The sequence below is a fragment of the Phasianus colchicus genome, chromosome 10 (assembly GCF_987193195.1).
Source record: "Phasianus colchicus chromosome 10, bPhaCol1.hap1.1, whole genome shotgun sequence".
NCBI classification, from domain to species: Eukaryota; Metazoa; Chordata; class Aves; order Galliformes; family Phasianidae; genus Phasianus; species Phasianus colchicus.
Window position 1 is genome coordinate 23,855,653 of NC_143445.1, and position 21,415 is coordinate 23,877,067.

The 21,415-nt window shown below is 42.0% G+C and overlaps 1 protein-coding gene across 4 annotated transcripts; it reads left to right on the forward strand.

Annotated features, from left to right (window-relative positions):
* The first annotated feature begins 107 nt into the window (after positions 1-107).
* MFN1 (mitofusin 1) lies at positions 108-21,108 on the forward strand. 4 transcript variants are annotated; one of them, XM_090147756.1, is made up of 18 exons: positions 108-246; positions 1,559-1,680; positions 2,566-2,701; positions 5,005-5,167; positions 5,742-5,866; positions 6,878-6,986; positions 7,748-7,855; positions 8,549-8,702; positions 8,837-8,904; positions 11,685-11,806; positions 13,263-13,389; positions 14,374-14,478; positions 14,989-15,091; positions 16,605-16,834; positions 17,357-17,512; positions 18,022-18,218; positions 18,852-18,986; positions 19,561-21,108. In XM_090147756.1, the coding sequence occupies exons 2-18, from the start codon at positions 1,566-1,568 to the stop codon at positions 19,628-19,630; spliced, it is 2,223 nt and encodes a 740-aa protein (XP_090003882.1). In that variant the 5' UTR covers positions 108-246; positions 1,559-1,565; the 3' UTR covers positions 19,631-21,108. The 4 variants fall into 4 exon arrangements, with proteins under 4 accessions (XP_090003882.1, XP_031470454.2, XP_031470456.2 ...); XM_031614594.2 differs by lacking the exon at positions 108-246 and adding an exon at positions 1,048-1,166; XM_031614595.2 differs by lacking the exon at positions 108-246 and adding an exon at positions 1,173-1,341.
* Positions 21,109-21,415: the final 307 nt, after the last annotated feature.

Here is a 21,415-nt window from a genome sequence, read left to right on the forward strand (position 1 = left end):
AAGAAAAAATAGGTCATGAGTGGAGGGTGTTTAGAAGTTGGAGTGCTGGAAGGAATAACAGTGTGTTTGGGGACAGCCTGTTGTTCCCAGGGAGGGCACTGTGCAGTCGCTGTGAATTCAGGGCTGAGTGGAAAGCCAGGCTGAGCTCGGAACATGCCTAGTGCTGCCAGACACTGAGGTCATCTTTAGCATTAATTGATTGGTCCTGGGTTACAGCTATCAGCTGCAGCGATCAGGAGTTTCTCGGTAAGCATTTATGAAAATAAATTCAGCTGTTTCTTGCACTGATACCTGCAGGGCTCCTCCGCTGCAGTGACAAGAAGCTCTGCACAATCTCAGGGTTGCTTTGGGAAGTGGTTTAGTTAGTGCTCAGGCATTTGAGCCTATAGCTTATAAGATCTGCATCGAGTACCACAGCTGGGGGCACGTTGGCCACCAAACGAGAGAATTTATATGGCAGACTTAAAACAAGATTAAAATCCCATTTCTTATTGCAAGAACCTGCAGCACGGAGCCCTACTGCTTCTTTACTCTCTCCCCAACGCTTAATGCTCGTCACAGTCCTTTGTGCTGCCTTTCTCCGGCTGTGTTTCATGCAGAAGTACCAAACCTACAAACGATGGGTGCTATGAAGCCTACAAGCGTTTGTCACCTCAGCTAACGGTGTCTGACTACAGGGCGGTGCTGCCGGCACCCAGCCCTGCCTTCCGTGCTTTCCTTGGGCTTCCCGGCAGCGGGGCGGGGGGCTGTGAGGGGTTACGGGGAGGCCTGGGCTGGAGACAGCTTCCACCTGCAGATGTACCTGCGGGCGACTGGCTGCGCATAAACTGCTGCCTGAGGGAGAAGCTATGGCAAAAATATATATATAAATATTATTATTTCATATATATATATAATAAATAAAGATCCTGGCAGTTGTAAAGGCCAGAGTGGGGCTACTTCCCCTCAGCGCCCCGTCTCCATTTCACACGCCGCCATTCCCTCTGCCCTCCTTGCAGATGGCGGCTGCCGCTCCGCAGCCCCTCACTAAACATGGCGGCCGCGGGCGGAGCCGGGAGGCGGAGGGGGAGGAGGCGGAAGCGGAAGTGACGTCACTCTGCGGCCCGGCGGCGGGGCAGGAGGCGGCGGCGGCACGGGGGCCCCGCCAGCGGCGCGGCGGTTGCCTGGTAACGGCGGGCTCGAGGAGGAATGGGGCCGCGGCCCGCAGCGCTGTCCGTCCTGCAGGGCTGCGCGGGGAGCTGCGGCCGGGCCTCGTTTGGCCCCGTCCGTGATGCCCGGGCCCGGCCGAGGGAGAAGGCTGTGACCTCCAGGCGGGCGCGGGGTTAAAGTGGAGCGCTGGGGGTGAGGCGTGCTTGGAAACGAGCCGTACGAACTCGGTGCTGAAGCGGTGCTTTGTGAGCAGCTATCAGCGTGCGTGGGGAGGGAGGTTAAGGGTTTGCCAGCCTTACTTCCATTGGCTACGTTGTTGTTTGTTTTAATTACCGGCTGAGAGCGCGTTGATTTTCACTGACGTGGGTTCTCTGCGTGTTTCGGTCACTTCATGCAACTTTCCCCACAGTTACATAATGGCAGAAGCCACCGTGTCCCCGCTGAAGCACTTCGTGCTGGCCAAAAAGACCATCACTGCCATCTTTGAGCAGCTGCTGGACTACGTCACTGAGGGGGCTGCTTTTGTGGAAGGTCAGTTTTTGGCGTGATGCGAGGCCTGGTCCATTGCTCTGAATTGACTTTATGGTAGTGCAGCATGTGTCGTGGCACACATCGGTGTGCTGCTTGTGTGAATGTATGCCTTCAGACATCACGGTCCTTTCTGCTTGAGGACAGTGAAATGCTGTGCCAGTAGCCATACCTAGGGTGGTTGTGCCTAATAACAGCTGGCTGCATCGTGTGGCAGTGGGTGCTTTCTGTGGTGGTGGAGGTTGAGATGCCTCATGTGGTTTGGGGCCACTTACAGCCCTGTTTCAGTTCCTTACACATAGAAAAAAAAAACACCAACAGGCTCTGCTACCTGTTAAGTAGGTTGATCTGTCTAATAGGAAAGCAAGTAATAAAGATATGATGCAAAAAACCTCTGGTTACAACACTACAGGTTTCAGCAGTGTGGAGGTGCACGTTGCCATACAGGTTGGTTGCTCATTACTCTGCTGAGCTCTGTGCCGAGAGGACAGCCTAGCCCAGCTCTGGTGTCCATGGCAGTCCTTGTTTGGCTTTCTGAAGGAGGCAGTGTCACAAAGGCCAGGCAGTAAGCCCACGGACGCAGCCTGGTGTGCTGAAGAGGGTGGTTCATGTTCTGAGATCTGTGCGTTCTCTTTAAACACAGATTGTTTTTAACTGTAGTAGTGATTCTGTTGGTTCATCTGTAGTGATTTAAGATGATTTCCCAAGTGCTCTGTGGAACTGTCAAATGATAGGCTCACTTCACGGAGTTATTTTTGCTTTCCTACTGCTGCATAATTAAAATTTAGACATATCTTTGTCACGTGAAGTATTGATAATGTAGAACTTGTGTCCCTGTGCATGCATTCTTTGTGTGATAGCTTTTGTTTGTTTTTTTTTCTACTGTAGCAACGTACAGGAATCCAGAGCTTGAACATATAGCAACAGAAGATGAATTAGCAGAAATACAGGCGTATAAAAAGAAGTTAGCAGTCATTGGTGAGGTGCTTTCACGAAGACACATGAAAGTGGCATTTTTTGGCAGGTAATGAATGGGTTCTTTCAGAACTTAACATCCATGTTTGTAACTTATCTGTACCAGAATTAGTTCTTCGTTATATGATTATTCTTTGAACGTGCTCACTCCTCCCCTAATAGGTGCTAAATATTTCTGTGAGACCATCTTGTTCTATTTGTGTAGTTAATTATGTATGTCTTGTTACATATTTTTATGGATAGGTTACATAAAATATTTTTTGTGTGTGTCGGTCTATTATTTGACTTAGGAAGATGACAGTTAGTTGCCTTCTCCTGAGTGTTCTGTTTGCTTAACGTGGTGGCTTTGTTTGTTCAGTGTATTTGTACTGAACAACTGTTTTTAAGAACTTCTGTTGGTGTGTATTATAAGTGCTGAAAAACAAAAATTGGAGCTGTTCATTTCTACATATAAGCAACTGAAGAAAAATAGGCAGTGTTAGAGGCCCTTGCTGTGCTGGTTGTGCCGTTAGTTTGATAGGTCTGTGTGGTGCTTATTAGGGAAAACAGTAACAATGCATTACATGGCTTGCAGATAAATCTGAACGCAACATGAATTTCTGCTGCCCTGGAATCACTTAACAAGGAAAAATCTGAATTCACAGTCTCTGATATTATTACAGAATGAGTATCAAATATTTTGCATATTTAGTTAGCGTTTTCAAAGTTATAGATTATTTAAATGATTACATATATTTTCTGGAATATGAATCTTCTTTTTAATTGAAAAAATTGCACTGGTATTGAAAAAGGTACGTACAGCACTCACTGTTGTATGTGGTTGCGCTCTCCCTCTGCTAGCAGTAGCTCCATTATTTAAAGAAAAATGATGAAAGGAGCTGGGAAAAAGTAGACTGTTTGTATCTGAACCTTGGCATTTCACAAAGTTAAAAGCTGAATGCATTTACTAGCTGTGCTACGTGGAGAATTTTGCTTTTGCAAGTTCAGCGCAGGAGATGATTAATGAAACCTTAACCTGAACTCTCCCTCTGACATTCTGAATGAATTTGTAAAGCATTGTAGAATGAGTACTGAACTTTCTCCTAGAGGAAGTAGCTCCGTTAACAAATTACAGCCCATGCTTACTTCACACTATTGTGTAAGAGTTAAGTCTCAAATCTTATTGGGTGAGGGTTACTGCAGAGTGGGGCACTGCTGAGAACTTCACATCCTTGTAGAGGTGCTGAGTTGGTGAGCAGTTGCACTGAGTCGAGAACACTGATTTAATTGAGCTACTTTTTCTTTCTGAAATAAGACTAAGTTCCATGATTAAAGACAGCATTTGCATAATAAGAACTGCAATAAATAAATTTGATTATCTTTTTGCGCACTGCTTTACATGTTCCTTTGGAGATTTTGATTAATTGAGATTATTGTTGATTAAATTGTTTGGAGTTGGCTGTAATGAGAATTCCCAGACAGCAGTACTTGGAGCACTACAGTCTCAGGGCATTGGTACAGTGCTCCTTTTGCACCACATCTAATGCTTTAGAGGGCTATATCAGAAGCACTGGTTCCTTCCTGACTGGCACAGATCGGTGTTTTCTGAAGGCAGTGTGTTAAGTTTCAGAGATGGTAATTTCACAAGCATTTTAAGTAGTTGCTGTTAATGCCATCATAGAGGCTACTAAGTCCTCTTCTGCCCCTGTAATGCAACCTTTTCCTCATGTCCTTCTCCAGCATCCCTGGAATTACTCCCTTAGCTTTGCTGTGAGCAGGAATGTTGAATTGTTACCTGATAAAAAAATAATTCTATCCAAAATATTACATAGGTTTTCCATCAGTTATTTTCTCTGGGAATTCCAGCACTGACACAAGGCATAGGGCAGGCTGCCCCTTCTGTGGGACAGAGTGGTGGTATTTAGCAACTGCTTTGCATTGATCTGAGGCATTGTTTTAGGCTAGATGCTTTTTCTGGTGCAGCAAAATTGAACTGCTTTTTTCTTTTTCTTTTTCTTTTTTTTTAACAGATTCCTTTTATACATACAGATATGCCATGTAAAGGCTGACTTTTCAGTACAGGCTGGGCTGGTTCAGGTGGCACGAGTTATGCACAGGGAAATTGGCTTTCTTGATTGGACAGGAAATTTTGGTATCAAGAAAGGGTGCTGTAATTGCTATTCTGATGAACTTCTCCTTCTTTTCCTTTCTATTCTTTTCTGGCAAGCCATGATGAAGTGGTCTGATGCTCTCTCACACCCCAAAATAGCGCGGGCCTAATGTGATTAAAGGGGAGTGCATTCAATTCAGAAGGAAGGTGTGCTTGATGCTGCTTCACTGTGCTCAGAGTGCTCTCGTTATCTTTTTCTTTAGAACAAGCAGTGGAAAAAGTTCAGTCATTAATGCAATGCTGTGGGATAAGGTACTTCCTAGTGGGATTGGCCACACAACCAACTGCTTTCTCAGCGTGGAAGGGACTGATGGAGATAAGGCCTACCTCATGACAGAGGGGTCGGATGAGAAGAAGAGCGTCAAGGTAGAGTTCCTGAATGGGGAAAAAAAAAAAAAAGGTCTTTTTTTACAGGAATTTTTTCTCAAAGGTTCTGTCTTTAACAACAGTTTGAAGTCTAATGGAAGTGTAAGGATAACTCATTTATCATTTATAAGCTAGCAGGTGAAACTGAAAACAGCTAAGGTGTGTGTCATTGTAGCAGAGAGTATACTGAGAGATCTGTTTTTGTAGGACTGTCAGTAAGCTCTGTTACTTGCTAAAGATCAACAGCATCTCTTGTTGGCCTTAGGGCACTTACCTTCCTGTACTGCTCACAGCGATGCCTTAAAGCTCTGAGGCAAATACATGACAGCTCTCAGTATCATGTGTAGCCCTGTGAGGAAACTCCCTTGTACTTTTTAAAGCACGACTCATTCTTTAAGTAGCAGCAAGTCTTAAGAAGATGGGAAAAAAATCTTTTTAAAAGAAAGGCACAAATATTCACCGAAAGTGAATATCACTCTTTTGACAGTTTGCGGGAGAACTGAATTAGGCTGGTTTGCAGACTCATGTGTGGTACACACTGCATGTTTATCTTCTCTCTTCATGTTCCTGATAGACAGTCAATCAGCTTGCTCATGCTCTTCACATGGATAAAGATTTGAAGGCTGGCTGTCTGGTCCATGTCTTCTGGCCCAAGTCCAAGTGTGCGCTGCTGAGGGACGATTTGGTCTTAGTGGACAGGTATGCTTTCTGTTGCAATAAACACTTCCTCAAGTAAATATGCCACTGTAGCATTTAAAAAAGAGGCTTGTTGACTGATTGCTTGTGCTCTTTGCAGAGTTACTGAGTGGTGCTTTTTTTTCTCCCTCCTCTCCCAAGAGCACAGAGCTTGTTCTTTGGTACATAGTGCTGCCTGTCATTGCTCCGCCGATTCTGGCATTGTAACGATTGGAACAAAAAGGTGTCCTGTGAGTGCTGCAGGAGGGACTTGCTTCTGGCTGAGCCTGTTGTCACCTTTAAAACAAACAGCATAGAAGTGTGACCAAGGTCAATGCAGCTGTAAAACCTTTTGCTCGTTCCTTGTCCTTAAATGCTCCAAACCAATCACATGAAGTGCGAGCGGCCTGGACTTCATATCTAGAAGCTTATTTTAAGGGTTGCAGGACGTACATGTCACTCTAGTGAGTGCCCTGAAAATCTAACTGTCACTGTCGGTTAATGTGACTTATGTGTTGAGCTGACACTTCCCCTGGTCCAAACCAGAAATAACTGAGGTTTTGCACATATGAGCTAATGTTTATTATATTGCACTGACAGCTTTGTGTCCTAACTTCATTTTGATCGTTATGTTATGCAAACTGTGCATAGGCCTATAACTTTAAATGGGCCTTTATTAGTGGAAAAACACATAATGAAAAACTATTCTTTCTGATTACAATCGAAAACTTGGGATATGGGGAAGAAGAGCATTCTGCCTGGATTGCTGACAGATCTGATGCTTTTCTGGCTGTTTTGATCTGCATGTTTATTCACTGCTTTTTGTAACAAGTTGATTGTCAAATAAATGACAAATAAGTGCTAAGTGGTAATGAGCTTTTTCTTTGCCTTAAACTTGAATTCAGCATTAGACCAAAGGTGTAAAACTTTATATCTTAACTGTAATGTCCTTAAGTGATCCCAATCTATTTTTATCACTGTAGAAATTGGGTACTCCATTGCTGTATAAATGAATTTGTTTTCTGTTATCAACAGTCCTGGCACAGATGTGACTACAGAGCTGGACAGCTGGATTGACAAATTCTGCTTAGATGCTGATGTGTTTGTCTTGGTTGCCAATTCTGAGTCAACTCTCATGAACACGGTATGGTGTGCAGTGACTTCCCATTAGTTCTTTGTTTAATGTTTAAAATGGAGACATTCAGCAGTAGCTTTTTTTTTTCTGTGGCTCAAGCCATAGAAGCTCAAGCAGGAAATGGTAACTGTTTTGTGGTTCGAGCTAATATAATTTAGTTGAAGAATACAGTTAGAGATGAAGAATAGCTTCTAGTTGTAGAAAGCAAAGTTGGTGTGGTGGATGACAGTATGCTGGTGTTACAACTAATGAAGGCTTCACAGTTTCAGCCAGGCATCTTACTGGGGGCAAAAAAAAAAAAAAAAAAAGAGCAGATACTGTCGTGTCATATTTTGTGTTTTTTCTGTTCCCTGACAGATATTGTCATTGTCACACAACTGGGAGCAAACTTAATGGAAGGCGAGAAAAATTGAAGGAGATTCAGTTTTGTAACAAAAGAAGAACAGTCAGTAAATGATGTGATAGGTGTATAGAAGAGCTGGGGTTTTTTTGTTGCAATGTTTTCTAAAATATCTGTTTTGGAAGCTTTATTAATTGTACTTCTGCCCGTTTTAGACAAGTTAGCAGCACTGTTGGCTTGTGTTGTTGGCATTGGTTTTAAGAGATTTGACTCTTGAACTATCAGAAGCTGTTGTTTTCTGCTGGATGTCTGTGGAATTATTTTTAATATGAATCTTTAAACAATCTTGTTCATAGTCAGATCTCTTACAGAAGAATGTATGACAGTTTCAGAGGCCTGGCAAGTTTTCTGTTTGTGTTTTAATTCTTAGGAAAAACATTTTTTCCATAAAGTGAACGAACGGCTCTCTAAGCCAAATATCTTCATCTTGAACAATAGATGGGATGCCTCTGCATCAGAGCCAGAATATATGGAAGATGTAAGTGATCTGGTGGCTCTTGCTTGGATTGATGTATACATGTATGCAAAGAGATGGTAATATATTTGTGTGTGCATGCTTTTATGCACATGGAGGTATATATCTGCATAAATCACTATGGTAATACACTTATTAGAATGAAAACAACAGCTTTGTCTTGTTGGTTAGAGGATAGATTGTTTGATCCAAAAATGGAAATAATTTGCTGCTTTAATTCAAACTGCTGTGTATGCAGGCAGGCAGTGGAAGGCTTGTTTAGAACCTTTGTCTTCCACAGTAAGCTTGTTTTTAATGTTCTTGGTGTTACCTTTTAATTTTGTGATACTGCTGCCGGAGGGTACAGATGATAGGTGATAAAGCATGTGGGAATAGCTGTCAGTGTACTCTTCAGCTCTTTGAGGCCATCTGGTTTGCAGGAATGCTCAGTACTCTGCATATGGGGAATGGATCAGTTACCTCAGTACCTGACTGAGATAGGAAACACTCATAAATAAAGACAGTTCTAGAAGGAAATATGTTTGCTTCCAGGACTGATTAAGTGATTTAAAAGCAGCTGCTGCATCAGTAGGATTAGAAGGCATCTAAGGTCTAAGGATGGGTCAGGCATGGTTTGTTTTGTGCTCGGATGTTTTGATTTGATAGCAGCTCAGTTGTTTTTGCCTCTTTCTCATGAGCTCTCCACCTTTTCCTCAGGTGCGCAGGCAGCACATGGAGCGCTGTCTCACTTTTCTTGTTGATGAGCTCAAAGTAATTGATCCTGTAGAAGCGAGGAATCGCATCTTTTTTGTTTCAGCAAAAGAAGTTCTGAGTGCCAGGAGACAGAAGGCCCAAGGGATGCCAGAGAGCGGTATGTAGGAAGTCTTTTTTTTTTTCTTTTTTTCCCTCCAGTGCAGAAAAAAATGTCATAAAACCTGATAGAAGTGAACTAGATAGTCATCGTGCTGTGTTGTTCTCTCCCTTATGGTCTGCTATGTTCCGCAGGCGGAGCACTTGCTGAAGGGTTTCAAACAAGATTCCAAGAATTCCAAAATTTTGAGCAGATATTTGAGGTATTTATGATGGGCTTTTTTTAACTGCCTCTTTTACTGATGTGAAGGTAACTTCTGTTTATGGGTAGCTTAATTTGACTGAGTGTGACCTTGGTGAACAAGTAGAGGAATGACAACTATTCCAACCACGTGACAGCTGTGCCTTATCTTCTGGCTCTGTTCATCAGTTGCCTCTTAGAGCAGCAGGTAGAACAGAGTGTTGTTCAGTGAGGGAAGGGGTCAAAGCTGGGTTCTAAGCTCATATTTTGCTATCTTAATACCAGTATAGTATAGATGATAAGAGGCTATTCTTAGAAATGATTGTATCACTTAATAACCATTAGCTGCTAAAATGCCTGCTGTACTATAAGACTTATTTTGTTCTGCACTTGTAGCTTTGTAATTCATTATTGCAATCCAGCATGCAAACAGTAAGGTAGTATGTTTCATTAATGTAAAAGTAAAAATTTACTAGCATTTTTAAAGCCGGAGTTTTGAAATTATCACCATTATCTACCTCTTAACTCTGATACTCTGAACTCTAACACTCTTTTTGCATCCTTGGTGCTGTGCTGAAACCATCCTTCATCCCCAGTTCAGCTGTTGTCATAGCTGAGTTCATATGTTCTTCGGAAGTAGGTCTGTCTAGATAATCAGTTGATTCCTGTGTGATAGAAACCATTCATCTTGTGGAATTTGATAACTCTAAAGCTGTTATTTGTTATCTTAAGTTGGAGTCTTGGATATGCCTTGATTGTTTAGGCTTTATCTGCACTGCTATGGAAGATGACTGAGATGTTGAAATAATTAGTTCAGAATACAGACAGCACATAAGTCCGTGAGACTTGAAGTTTCTTGCTTGGGTTGCTACTTGTAACCAAACACACATTTTAGTTTGTCTTTTTTGTCCTTAGACAGAGCAGGGAACTAGTAGGGAAAAAGTGGAAATTAAGTTTTTAAATCAATTACTGCCATGTATTTTTGCTGTATCCAAAGCACTTTTTCTCTAAAATCTCTCATAGTTACAGTTATGCATTCAACACAGGATATTTTAAAATTGGCAGACATGTGACTTATTAAATTATTTGGTGTTACAAATGCTCAGCACATCGGTAAATCAGATTTAAGTGTCTCGAGCTGGACACTAAGATGAGAAACTTCTGTCCCAAGGTCACAACCACTACAGTGATCCATCCTGAAGTCACAATAAACCTTTTGCTGCATCCAGTGGACTGTATGCAGCTGTCTTGAGTGAATATTCTACATAAAACCACAAACCAGTTATGTCACGGGTTGCAGGGTTGGCAGAGTTGCTTCACCAAACAGAAATGGTGTATGGAGGAGTGGAAAAGGCATGCAGGGCAGAATAGTAGTTCTGGCTGTAATGTAGAATGAATTGGTACCCTGCAGCAGGGTCCTTCCCTAACACCAAAAGACTGTCTGGCTATGCTGGAAGGCAGTAGACTTACAGTGGGTTTGGTTATGTTATTGGAACATTGAAAGCTTTTATCTTTGTTTCAATAGTTGGTTATTTACAGAATAACAGCAAAAATGCTCCTGTCCTCCTCTTACCTTTCCCAGTCATATAATTAACCTTTGTGTTTTTCCTAGTGCTCTAACTTGGATTGTCTGGTTGTGTTGTGAGTGACTGTCGTCCTTTTACCTACCACATACTAATGCTGGGAAGACTCTTTCCTCTGTGTCTAGTCTAGCTCTAACAATGTGCTGATATTTCTGAAACTCTGGCCTTTCATTGCTGATTTCTAGATCTGCTTCATCGAGGAACAGGGAATATATTTTATTCATTCTGTTTCTTTTGTTTTACTCTATTATTTGTAGATAGCTGCAGTTTGTTTTTACAGTGCTGAGGTCATAGGCAAGTCTTTCAAAAGCAACTTAAACATTGTTTGTGCTATCCACAGATTAATTAAAAAAAAAACAACAAACCTACAAAAAACATCACCACCACAAAACAGATCTGATCTAAGGAAACTAGCTGCTTGCTTTCTTTCCCCCCTGAATACAGAAGATCCTGCTGCTTGGTGGTCACCGTGCAGACTGAGCTCCAGCACCTTGTATTGGCCACATGCCTCATGATGCACATTTACTTAAAGTCTTAGTTTGTGATCACAACTGATTTGCTTTTGCCCATATTTAACATTTATACATCTTTCAATTTATTTTCTGTAACACCAGAATTGCTGTACAAGATTCAAGATTGCAGATTGATTAGAAATTTTTAGAGTGTTCTGTACTAATAGATTTAACACTTCAGCAATATGTTAAGGACTGTTGGACAAATTTTGTTTCTAATTCCTAACTATAGTTTGTACCTGAACTGTCAGCATTGACATAGCTTGTAATATTTTACTGACTCAGAGCTGCTGCTTGAAGCTGTGAATATTTATTGCAAGAGAAAGAACTCGTGCGAGGCAGTATTGCCAGGGGTCACATTGAACATTCAGCATTCCCAATAGACAGTTAGGAGAGTTCTCTTAGGAGCTGGATTTATTTAACACAGACACCGCGTTTGGTTTTTGTTTCCATTCCTCATTTGTTTTAGATAAAAAAACCTCTGCACATTACTGTGAATGAACATGAAGTTATGAAGGTAGAGACCTGCTGCTGTAGATTCATTTGAGATTTCAGTTCTGTTGTCTTTTGATTTCTGTATACCTTCTCTTTTTGTTTTCCATGGGTTTAAGTTCATGCTAATAGCAGCAAATGCTTTCTGACAGTAAAATTCCAAAAAGTGTTGGTATGGAATTGCAGTAATGTGTTGTGGCTTGGGCTCCTCGCAGGAGTGTATCTCGCAGTCAGCCGTGAAAACCAAGTTTGAACAGCACACTATCAGAGCTAAACAGATAATAGATACTGTGAAAAACATTATGGACGCCATAAACGTAGCTGCAGCAGAAAAAAGGTAGGTGTGTTGGAGGGCTGGTTGGTTTCTCCAGGTCATCTAAGGAGCCATTTCCATGCTGGTGGTTTCTTGGGTCATTTTGGACTGTAAAGTGCACTTTTTTTTTCTATTGGTAAGAAATGGAGAATTCCTCTGGTGTGTCAGTCTGACTGTTCTCTTGCACTGCTCAGTCTTGCCCTTGCTCTGTGACTCCTGCATAGGGATCTTGGCTTACTTTGTTTTCCTTCTTACTGATTTATGGTCGCAAAGATAATTTATGGGTTTTCCAATCATTTTTTAAAACTTTAAAGTTTTTTTCTCGTTGTATCCAGTCACGTTTGGGCCTGCTGCTTTACCTGTAGATGTTTGTGTATGGTAACATTGGGCAACTATATGGGAGGCTGTAGTGCTCTGATTTGCAAGTGCTTAAGAGTGCTGAGAGGGGTGGGAAGAGCCCGTGTGGGCTCTTTGGGCTGCGTCACTGGTTCTATTCAGGTTGTATCCTTAAGTGTCTGTACTCTCTCTTTGCTCATAAAAGTATCCTTTGGTGCATAAGGATACTATGGTGGTAATAATTCATCTTTTCTCTCTCATAGTTCCATGTTTTTGGAGATTGGTATATGAATATTTTTTCTCCACTTTTGCTGCTGCCTCTTCTTTCTCATACATTCCTTTCCATCCACCTCCTTTCTGTGTCTGTTAATAAAATGTCTTTATGTCCCAACAGATTCTGCTATTCCTGTCAGACATTCGTCTTCCCAAACATATCAGCATTGCCAAGCTGCCTGTTTACATATTAATCTGTCTAGCTTTGTCAGATGCTGTGAAAACCTTCTGTGAAACTGTTGGAAAATATTTTGATACCTCCTCCTTTCTATCTGTTGACCAACCCAAACCTGTACTGTGACCCCTCTTAGTCTGAATTGTCTTTTAATTAACTGCTGATCCTTTAAGATACAACTGCTCTAGATTTTATGTGTATTTTACTTCAACAATAGGTCTAGCTAAACCTTTGAAGAGTTTGTTGTGACAAGGTTAGTTTCTGCTGCCTCCTGTTCTGCAGGGTCATTGGGCTCATATCATTGGTAAGGAATAGTTGTATGGTTCTGATGAGCAGCAACAGGACAGTTTGATTGGATTTATCTTTTCCTTTTCTTTCTCTTATAATCGGGAAAGGCTAAGTATTAAAGGCCTCTTTATTTAGTTTCAACTCCAAATGCTAATTTTTAAGATATACCAAAGCCCAGTCATTAGAGTTCTATTCAATCAATGCAGCCTTTAAGTGCACTTGTAAATTTTATATCTACGTTGCAGTCACTCTGAAGCAGTCAGTGTTTCTGCTTCGCTCCACTATTGTAACTTTGGAACTTTTTTGGCTGCTCAGTATGCCGTAAGCTTGGTGGTTCATGCCTAATGGTACATGCTTGCTTCATTTCTGGGAGAATACCTGCTGGTAATTTCCTTTCTGCTCCATTAGAGTGCTCTCAATGGAAGAGCGAGAAGACCAGAAGGATAGGTTGGACTTCGTTCGAAATCAGCTGAACATTTTGACAGAAGATACTAAGGAAAAAATCAAACGTGTTACTGAGGAAGTAGAAAATAAAGTAAGTAATGCAGGGAGGGAGGAGTGTGTGCATGACACAACTTGGCAAATAAATAAGTGAATCTGTCAGCACGTGGATGCTGAGCAATAGATGAACTTCTTACAAATGACTTCACTGTCAGCATTAGAGCTGTGGCTGACCACAGGCACTCTGAGTTTCATAGAAGTTTGATCCGAGATTCTGCAAAGATGGACAAAGCAAATCTTCAGCTTGAGTAGATGTGAATTTTGAAGTGTTTGGAATAGGCACTTTTCAAAGTGGTAGCATAATTTGGGGTGGGTTTTTGCTCTCCTAAATTTGGAGACAACATTTATGTTCAAAGAGTGTATAAATGAATACAGACTATCAGACTATATTACTCAAGGATGCTTGGCTGGACTGAAGCTTGAAGTATTTGATAAGACATTGTTTTAATTCACATCAGCAGTGCTAAGTGATGTATAAGAGATTGCTAGACTGTAATCCACTTCTGTGTGTGTCCTGAGCACACAAGAGAAAAAGCACTGAGCATCTCCAGTGTCTGCTGGGGAAAAATTGCATTATCCATGGCCTCTGACATTCAGATCAGCTTATCTGAAACTGTCTGTGGTTGTAAGGAGAAGCCTGCAGGTTTTACCTCTGGACTGATAGAGTTTTTCTGATTAGCTGCAGAAGCTGATTGGAGGGAGTATATTGTGACCTTGAAGTGTCCTGACCATAGCAGGTCACAGCAGTGTCAAAAATCTTCAGATTGAAATGTTTGCCTTTCCGAACAGCAGTCCCTTTCAGTCATGACAGAGGTACATACCCCAACCCAAGCCTGTGAAGTACATTTGAACTGTCATCTGTATTCCATTTTAAAGAATAGAAAAGAAATAAAAAGACATGCTGGCAGTCCTTGCTGAGTGTCAGGTAATTGAATTACTTGTTGTAACTGAGTTAGTTCAGAAGCCTGTTTCCATTCTGTCTGGAAAAGATAGGAGAGGATTGCGTTTTGTCTTTCAGGTCTCCTCTGCCATGACTGATGAGATTTGCCGACTTTCGGTTCTAGTTGATGAATTTTATTCAGACTTTCACCCTTCTCCTCAAGTACTGAAGCTATATAAGACAGTAAGTTTTCTTTGTCTTTCTTTTAACTTCTGTATTTTCATCATTTGCTTATCGTTTTATATGGCACTTTGTTTAAGCATTACAGAACTTTATTTTATGATACATGTGTCTCTCTGCCCTGTCCTGGCTCTCCAAAACACCCAGAGCAGACTCCATAGTGTTGGTAGGATTGGTCTATCTCTATGTAGACCAATGAAATTGCCTACTGTGTTGTGACTGACTGCTTTGTAGGGCAGCGTGGTAGTGGTGTGCTCTTCAGTGTCACAATTTTATTGAAAATACATGCTTTTCCATATGCCTTTTAGTGATAACAAGCCTAGAGAAATTCTTCCTGTGTCACATTATTTAGATTTTTCAGTCATAATTTAAAGGCATCTTGTTTTCATGGTAACCTGCTTTTTTTCCCACTGCAAATAATAACACCTAATGTTTAACATACCTCTGAACAATGTAATGTAAATGATGAGCTAAATAGAAGTTGATGAGCATATTTTCTTTATAAACCTTCAGGAACTCAACAAACACATAGAAGATGGTTTGGGAAAGAACCTGGCTGATCGTTGCTCCAGTGAAGTCAATGAGTCGATGCATCAGTCACAGCAGGAGATCATTGGTAATGTGGGAAAAACAGAATGTTGACTTTTTGTTTAGAGAAGGCAACTTGGGAAAATGTGCTTCCAGAATAATTTTCTTTCTGAACGTGATTTAATGTTTACACAAGGTAAGGGTAAACCATCCCGGGCTCAGGACTGTCTCTGGTAATAGCCAGTAACAGCTGCCTGGGGAGAGGAAGGATGAACCATGGTCAGTAGAGTGATCCATGCCCTGCTGAGGGACTTCTGAACCAATACAGCATCTGAATTATTGGTTTAAGCAAGTAATAATGGACTTCCCTCTTGCCTAATCCTTTTGTAACCCCATTTTAGCCATGAAACACAGTAATTGTCACAGTGTTTCTACAGTACTGTCTTCTCTCTGTGTTGCTCTGAATTTACAGGATAGTTTCACAAAGCAGTTGTGGTAGGGTCCTGATTTAGCACAGTTTTTTTTGGTTTTTTTTTTTTGAGATATTGGAGGTTTTTTGGTAGCAATGTTTCCTATGTATTGTTAATGCATATCCATTTCACAGAATCACAGAATGGCCAGGGTTGGAAGGGACCTCAAGAATCATGAATCTCCAACCCCCCTGCCACGTGCAGGGCCACCAACCTTCTCACTTAATGCTAGACCAGGCTGCCCAGGGCCCCATCCAATCTGGCCTTGAACACTTCCAGGGATGGGGCATCCACAACCTCTCTGGGCAGCTGTTCCAGCACCTCACCACTCTCTCTGTAAAGAATTTCCCTGATGTCCAAAATAAATCTTCCCTCTCTCCCCTCTGTAGGTTCCCTTTAGGTACTGAAAGGCTGCAATGAGGTCACCCTGCAGCCTTCTTTTCTCCAGGCTGAACAAGCCCAGCTCCCTCAGCCTGTCCTCATAGGGGACGTGCTCCAGTCCCCTGATCATCTTCATGTCCCTCCTTTGGACCCTCTCCACCAGCTCCCTGTCTTTTTTGTACTGGGGGCTCCACACTTGGACGCAGTGCTGCAGATGGGGCCTCACAAGAGCAGAGTAGAAGGGAACAATCACCTCTCTGTCCCTGCTGGCCACCCCTCTTTTGATGGAGCCCAAAATACCATTTGCCTTCTGAGCCACATTTCTTCTGCTCTGGTCTGTTTCTGGCAATAGAAGATTCAGAGCAAGATGATTGAATTACATGAAGCCTTGTTATTTTACTCAGTAATGTTGCCTTATCCGTATGACACCACCAAATGGCTGGATAAACAAACTTACTTGTAGTCATCTTTTACCATTGCTGGAGGACTTTAAGTTAATGTCTCCTTTTCTGACAGTGGTGCTTTATCTACAAGTGGCTTCTGTGTGGTTGTTTTATCTGAGCAGTGAATGGGCTGCTGTGTTAGGATCCAGACTGCTAAAACGCTTGAGGATTTCTTTTTCTAGGTTTTTGTTTGTTTGTTTAAAAAGTCACTTTGGGTACTTGTAGTTCTCAAAGCTGGTCAGTACTGCAAGGATTCTACTTGGGGTCATGCTGTCAGGCTCATCCTCACTATCGGTTCTGTTCCTAGAAAACCTGAAACCATTATTGCCTTCTGGTGCTCAGAATCAGCTTCACTTGCTGATTCCATGCAGGAAGTTTGACCTCAGCTATGATCTAAACTGTCACAGTCTGTGTGCGGATTTTCAAGAGGATATCATGTTCCACTTTTCCTTGGGATGGACTTCACTCATAAACCGGTTCTTGGGTCCTAAACATGCTCAGAGGGTACTTCTGGGACTGGCAGATCCCAACTTACAAGTGAGTGCTTCAGAGATGAGGCTGACCTTTTAAGTGCCTTGTTTTACCTGAATGAGACTATATTGATTTTTTTTTTTATTACTTTTTTTTTTTTTTAATCCTATTTCCTTCTACTGTTTCCCCGCTTGCTGCTGCCTTCCCCTAGTCCCTTTGTGTGAAATATTTTTGGCAAGGCTTGTTTTATTGAGTTATATTCAGGGTTAAAAGGAAACAAAAATCTTTCCCGTACTTTCTGCAGATGTTGCCTAAGTTCTGTCTTCCTTTGGATTGAGCGCTCTGGAGAACTTCTTTATTTGTCACATTTGGATCCTTGAGCAGAGCCCTCATTCTAACCTAGTCCCTAGGAACTGGGACTGACAGGAAACTGTCAGAACCTCCACTGCTTACCAGGAACATTGTTCAGACTTCTGTGCTGAAGAGTTCCCTTCAAATGAATGGAACCCTGAATATATGAAAGTAAAACTAATCCCTATGTAGTTCCACAATGCTTTTGACTCAGGCTGCTGTATTCCACTCTTCTAGATCCCTCGTCCCTTAGCTACCACCCCGTCTGCTGCCAGCCTTCCTGCTGCAACTCCAGAGAACACATCACCTGATGATTTCATGGTTCCTTTGGTAATGAGTTTAGCTTCACTGACATCACGGACCTCTATGAGCATCATCGTTGTTGGCGGAGTGGCAAGTAGAATTAGCAACACTCACTGATGGGAGAGATGGGCTATGCTTTCCTTTCTGGGATTCCGTACCACGCAGCATGAAGCATGTCATAACTTATTAGCATGGCTGGGCTGGATGAGCATTTGTGGTTACACTGGATACAAGGAATCATTGTAATGAGAAAATTGCTGTGATGACACCAAGCGTAGCTGGGCGTGTTCAGACTGTGTTCAGTTTCTGAACTGTGGGGTGATTTGATAGTGCCTAACATATTGCTGAACTGGTGGGAGCCAGTTTGCTTTTTCCTTCTTCCTTCTGTAACCTGGATGTTCTCCAAGCTATTGGGGTACCAGCTGATTTGGATAGAGCTGTATTGCTCGACAGTAATATATTTGCTAATCTAATCTAGTAAAAGGGCCTTGAAGACAAAAACAGCAACAAAACAAAGGTGGAAATAAATAGATTTACTTATAGTCTAATTGCATTCTGTAGGGCAACTCTTATTTAAACTAATGAGTCTTCCTTTTCAGATTTGGAAAACAGTTGGCTGGAAACTCATCTCTCTCTCCTTAAGTATGTATGGGTTATTATATCTCTATGAGAGACTAACTTGGACCACTAAAGCAAAAGAGAGAGCCTTCAAGCAGCAGTTCGTGAACTATGCGACCGAAAAGCTGCAGATGATTGTCAGCCTTACGAGTGCAAACTGCAGCCACCAGGTGCAGCAGTAAGTGTTACACAAGATAAGAAACCTTTTTCCGTGTGGTGCTGGGTTGTTCTGGCAGTGGGCTTGGCTGTACGTGGTGTGGGAAGGCAGCAGAATATTCTTGCAGCCCCTTAACATTGATTGTAAGGGACATTTGTAATATTGTTATGGGGAGAAGGTGTTACTGTAGCAACAATAGATGTTGGTAGGTTATAAGTGTGAAGTTGGTACCTAGAGAGAGTAAGACATGCTCCTCTGCATGGGTATTTACATGTGAGTCTGTAGTTGTGGACTCAAGACTCTTTAACACGTTACTATGTGGATGGACATAAGAGTAGGCACAGTTCTTGTGCACACATTTTGGATTTGGCTACTGCCACCATCCCCATCTCAGGTTTAACACCTGTAGGCACTCAATCAAAAGTTGACAGGTGTGATGTTAGAATAGACTGTGGTACCTTTTTATGATCAAAGTTGCCTTTTAAATTTGAAAAATAGGTGATTTTCCTGATTTGTGCTGCTCTGTAATCCCCTGGCAGTGGGAGGCCTTGATTGCAGCGTTTTGTTGTGCACTGCAACACTGTGTGATTTATCCTGTATTATTTTTGTGGCAGACTTCTGTAAGCTCCAATTACAAACTTGTTTTTCCTTCAGGGAAATGGCCACTACCTTTGCTCGGCTCTGTCAGCAGGTGGATGTTACCCAGAAAAACCTGGAAAAAGAAATTGCCCGTCTTTCCAAAGAAATAGATCAGCTGGAGAACATACAGAGTCACTCCAAGCAACTAAGGTGAGTGCGTGTGACTGCCCAGAGCAATTTCTGGCACTGCTGAGCTCTGAGATGGATGCTTGCTTCAACCTAAAAGAGAGGTATACACAGGTGCAGACACCACTGCCTCTTTCCTTTACTCAGAACCAAACAGCTCTTTGGTTAAGTGTTAAATATGTGCAGGCTTCTTCCAAGGAGAATGAGAAAAGCTCTTGAAATGCTCTCTCTCAGACAGTTTTTACCTTACTCTATAGTATAGGAGTGGTGGCCTTCTGAAGAGTGTTTGTCTCCCACAGGTAAACTGGGGGTGACACCTTCCCAGAGAACAGGAGAGCATTAGAGCAGCTGTCAGGTTGTCCTTCAGTTCAATACTAGTTTGTTTTTGCCACCAGCAGCAGGTGTTTGTGGAACAGAAACTTGCAGCAGTGGGTGGCTTAGGGACTCAGGAGTAGGCCCAGGCTCCAACCAGAGCAAATGTTCCAGTTTTCTCAGTGCTGTGGGTTTCAGGAATAGAAACCAAACAGAAGTATTGCTTCTGCCCTCTTTGTGATTGTACTGCATTGAAGTGAATACTTTGCTTTCGTTTGTTTTACAGAAATAAAGCCATTCACCTTGAGAATGAACTAGATCGCTTTACAAAGCATTTTCTTCAAAAGAGTAAATGAAGCATCATCGTTACCTTTCCCAGTGATCCTTTGTAGGACAAAGTAGAAATTTTACAGATGACACTTCTCTGTGGAGTCACATGAAATGATTTATATTTTTAATCTTATTTTGATTACACTTAATTATTGTAAAGCTTAATTTGGACTCTGATGGTGAACCAAACTGAAGAGCTGTGGGACGCTTGTAAGTGTTACGTTTGTTTTGAAGATTTGGGGTTAAAAACCTTTAACACTAAATTTGTTTGGGCACTTGAGAATAAAAACCCAAATCCCTTCTGATTTTCGTTAGTGCTTAGTAGGGGCAGGTCTGGCTTCCTGGCATCCAGGAGTTTATGCAGGGAGGGTGCTTATCACTGCTGTCTCTCTCCTGTTCTCAGTTGACTAGGAATAGCCAGGGAAGAAGAATGCTGCTTTTTCATTTGTGCTTGTTTTGGTTTATTAAGGAAGGGAAGTCTGAACTCCAGCAGGGTGGACAGGAGTCCTGACTATTTTGGAAGCAAGTGGAATTGTGGGAAGATGTTCCAGTTCTTGAATAAGGAGACAAAAAGTGGTAACTGTAGAGCAGTCACTCATAGAATGCAGTAGGCTATAGTTCCCCACAGGCTCCTGCATCTCTAGCCAAGATGGCATTATTAAGTAAAAATAAATAGTTGGTAAAATGGATCTTGTCTATGAGAGCACAGCTGGAACTCACCTTCAGGTGAAGTGCAGCAAAGAAGTGGCTGAGTCAGTGGTTTTGACCGGATTTTTGCATGTTGGAGGGAAAAATTTGGGTGTCAGGCTTCTGCCAGAGCTCATCTCCTGCACTCAGAGGTGGAGGCTGTCTGATGGGATTTCCTCATTCTGACCTGCTCCTCGGTTCTGCTGTAGCACTGAGCTCTGCCATGAGCTGTGTGACAGGTACGTGGGAGTACTTCCACCTCTGCTCACCTCTAGCAGTGCAAGGCCTCTTAACGTGGCTGCTGACACCTGCCATCACTGAGCACCTTCATTTTTCTAACCAGACTTTTTAAGAATAACTTATTTTAGAAGAGAAAGCCTTTTCAGAATATTTATATATTTTTATGGATGTATTAACAAGACTAATGAAATACTCAAATTCAAAACTTAGGAGTTAAGGATTTGCTATATTCCAGTAAATAAGGGCTATCCTTAAAAAAGGTAGAGTTTAAAAACTAATGTAATGGAACGTTGTTAATAACTTGAAGCTGAAGAGCACTGTTTTCACCATAGTGTACATGGTGGTGGTTTCTGACTGTGCAGCAGCACAGCTCTCTGAACTGGCATTAGCAGTGTGTGAGGTGTCTCAGGTTGACTGAGGAAAACTGTGAAAATGAGCGACAGCCCAGCCTTTGTGTTTGTGAGGTCACAGGTGTGTGGGTGCTCTTGTCTGAAGCATTGTTACAGAGATTGTACCAAGATGAAAACTTTACATGCATGTGTTCTACAGGTATTTATTAAAAAATTAATTATATCTCTTTTCTCCTGTAGTAATGTTACTTCACAACTGTCTCAGTAGGGAAAAGCCACCCCCTTGCTTCCATGGAGGACAAAACCCAGAACCACTGAGGTTAAATTTAACCAGTGTTTGCCTGCATTTCACCAAGCAATATTGATTACTTAGTTCAGTTGTGGAGAAAAGGATCAGTGATGCAGACAAAAAAAGTGGAAGATGGCACTGTGCAACAGGAGTTCTGCTGTCAGGAATGAAGGAATGTTGTAAAAAAAATAGTTTTGGCCCAGGGTTGGTCCCTAACAAATTTCCTGCTCTTTACAGTGCAGCCT

Coding starts and splice junctions, on each gene's coding strand:
- MFN1 (XM_090147756.1), top strand. CDS start 1,566: ATGGCAGAAGCCACCGTGTCCCCGCTGAAGCACTTCGTGCTGGCCAAA. Junction 1,681..2,565: donor GGGGGCTGCTTTTGTGGAAG/GTCAGTTTTTGG, acceptor TTTCTACTGTAG/CAACGTACAGGAATCCAGAG. Junction 7,856..8,548: donor AGCCAGAATATATGGAAGAT/GTAAGTGATCTG, acceptor CCTTTTCCTCAG/GTGCGCAGGCAGCACATGGA.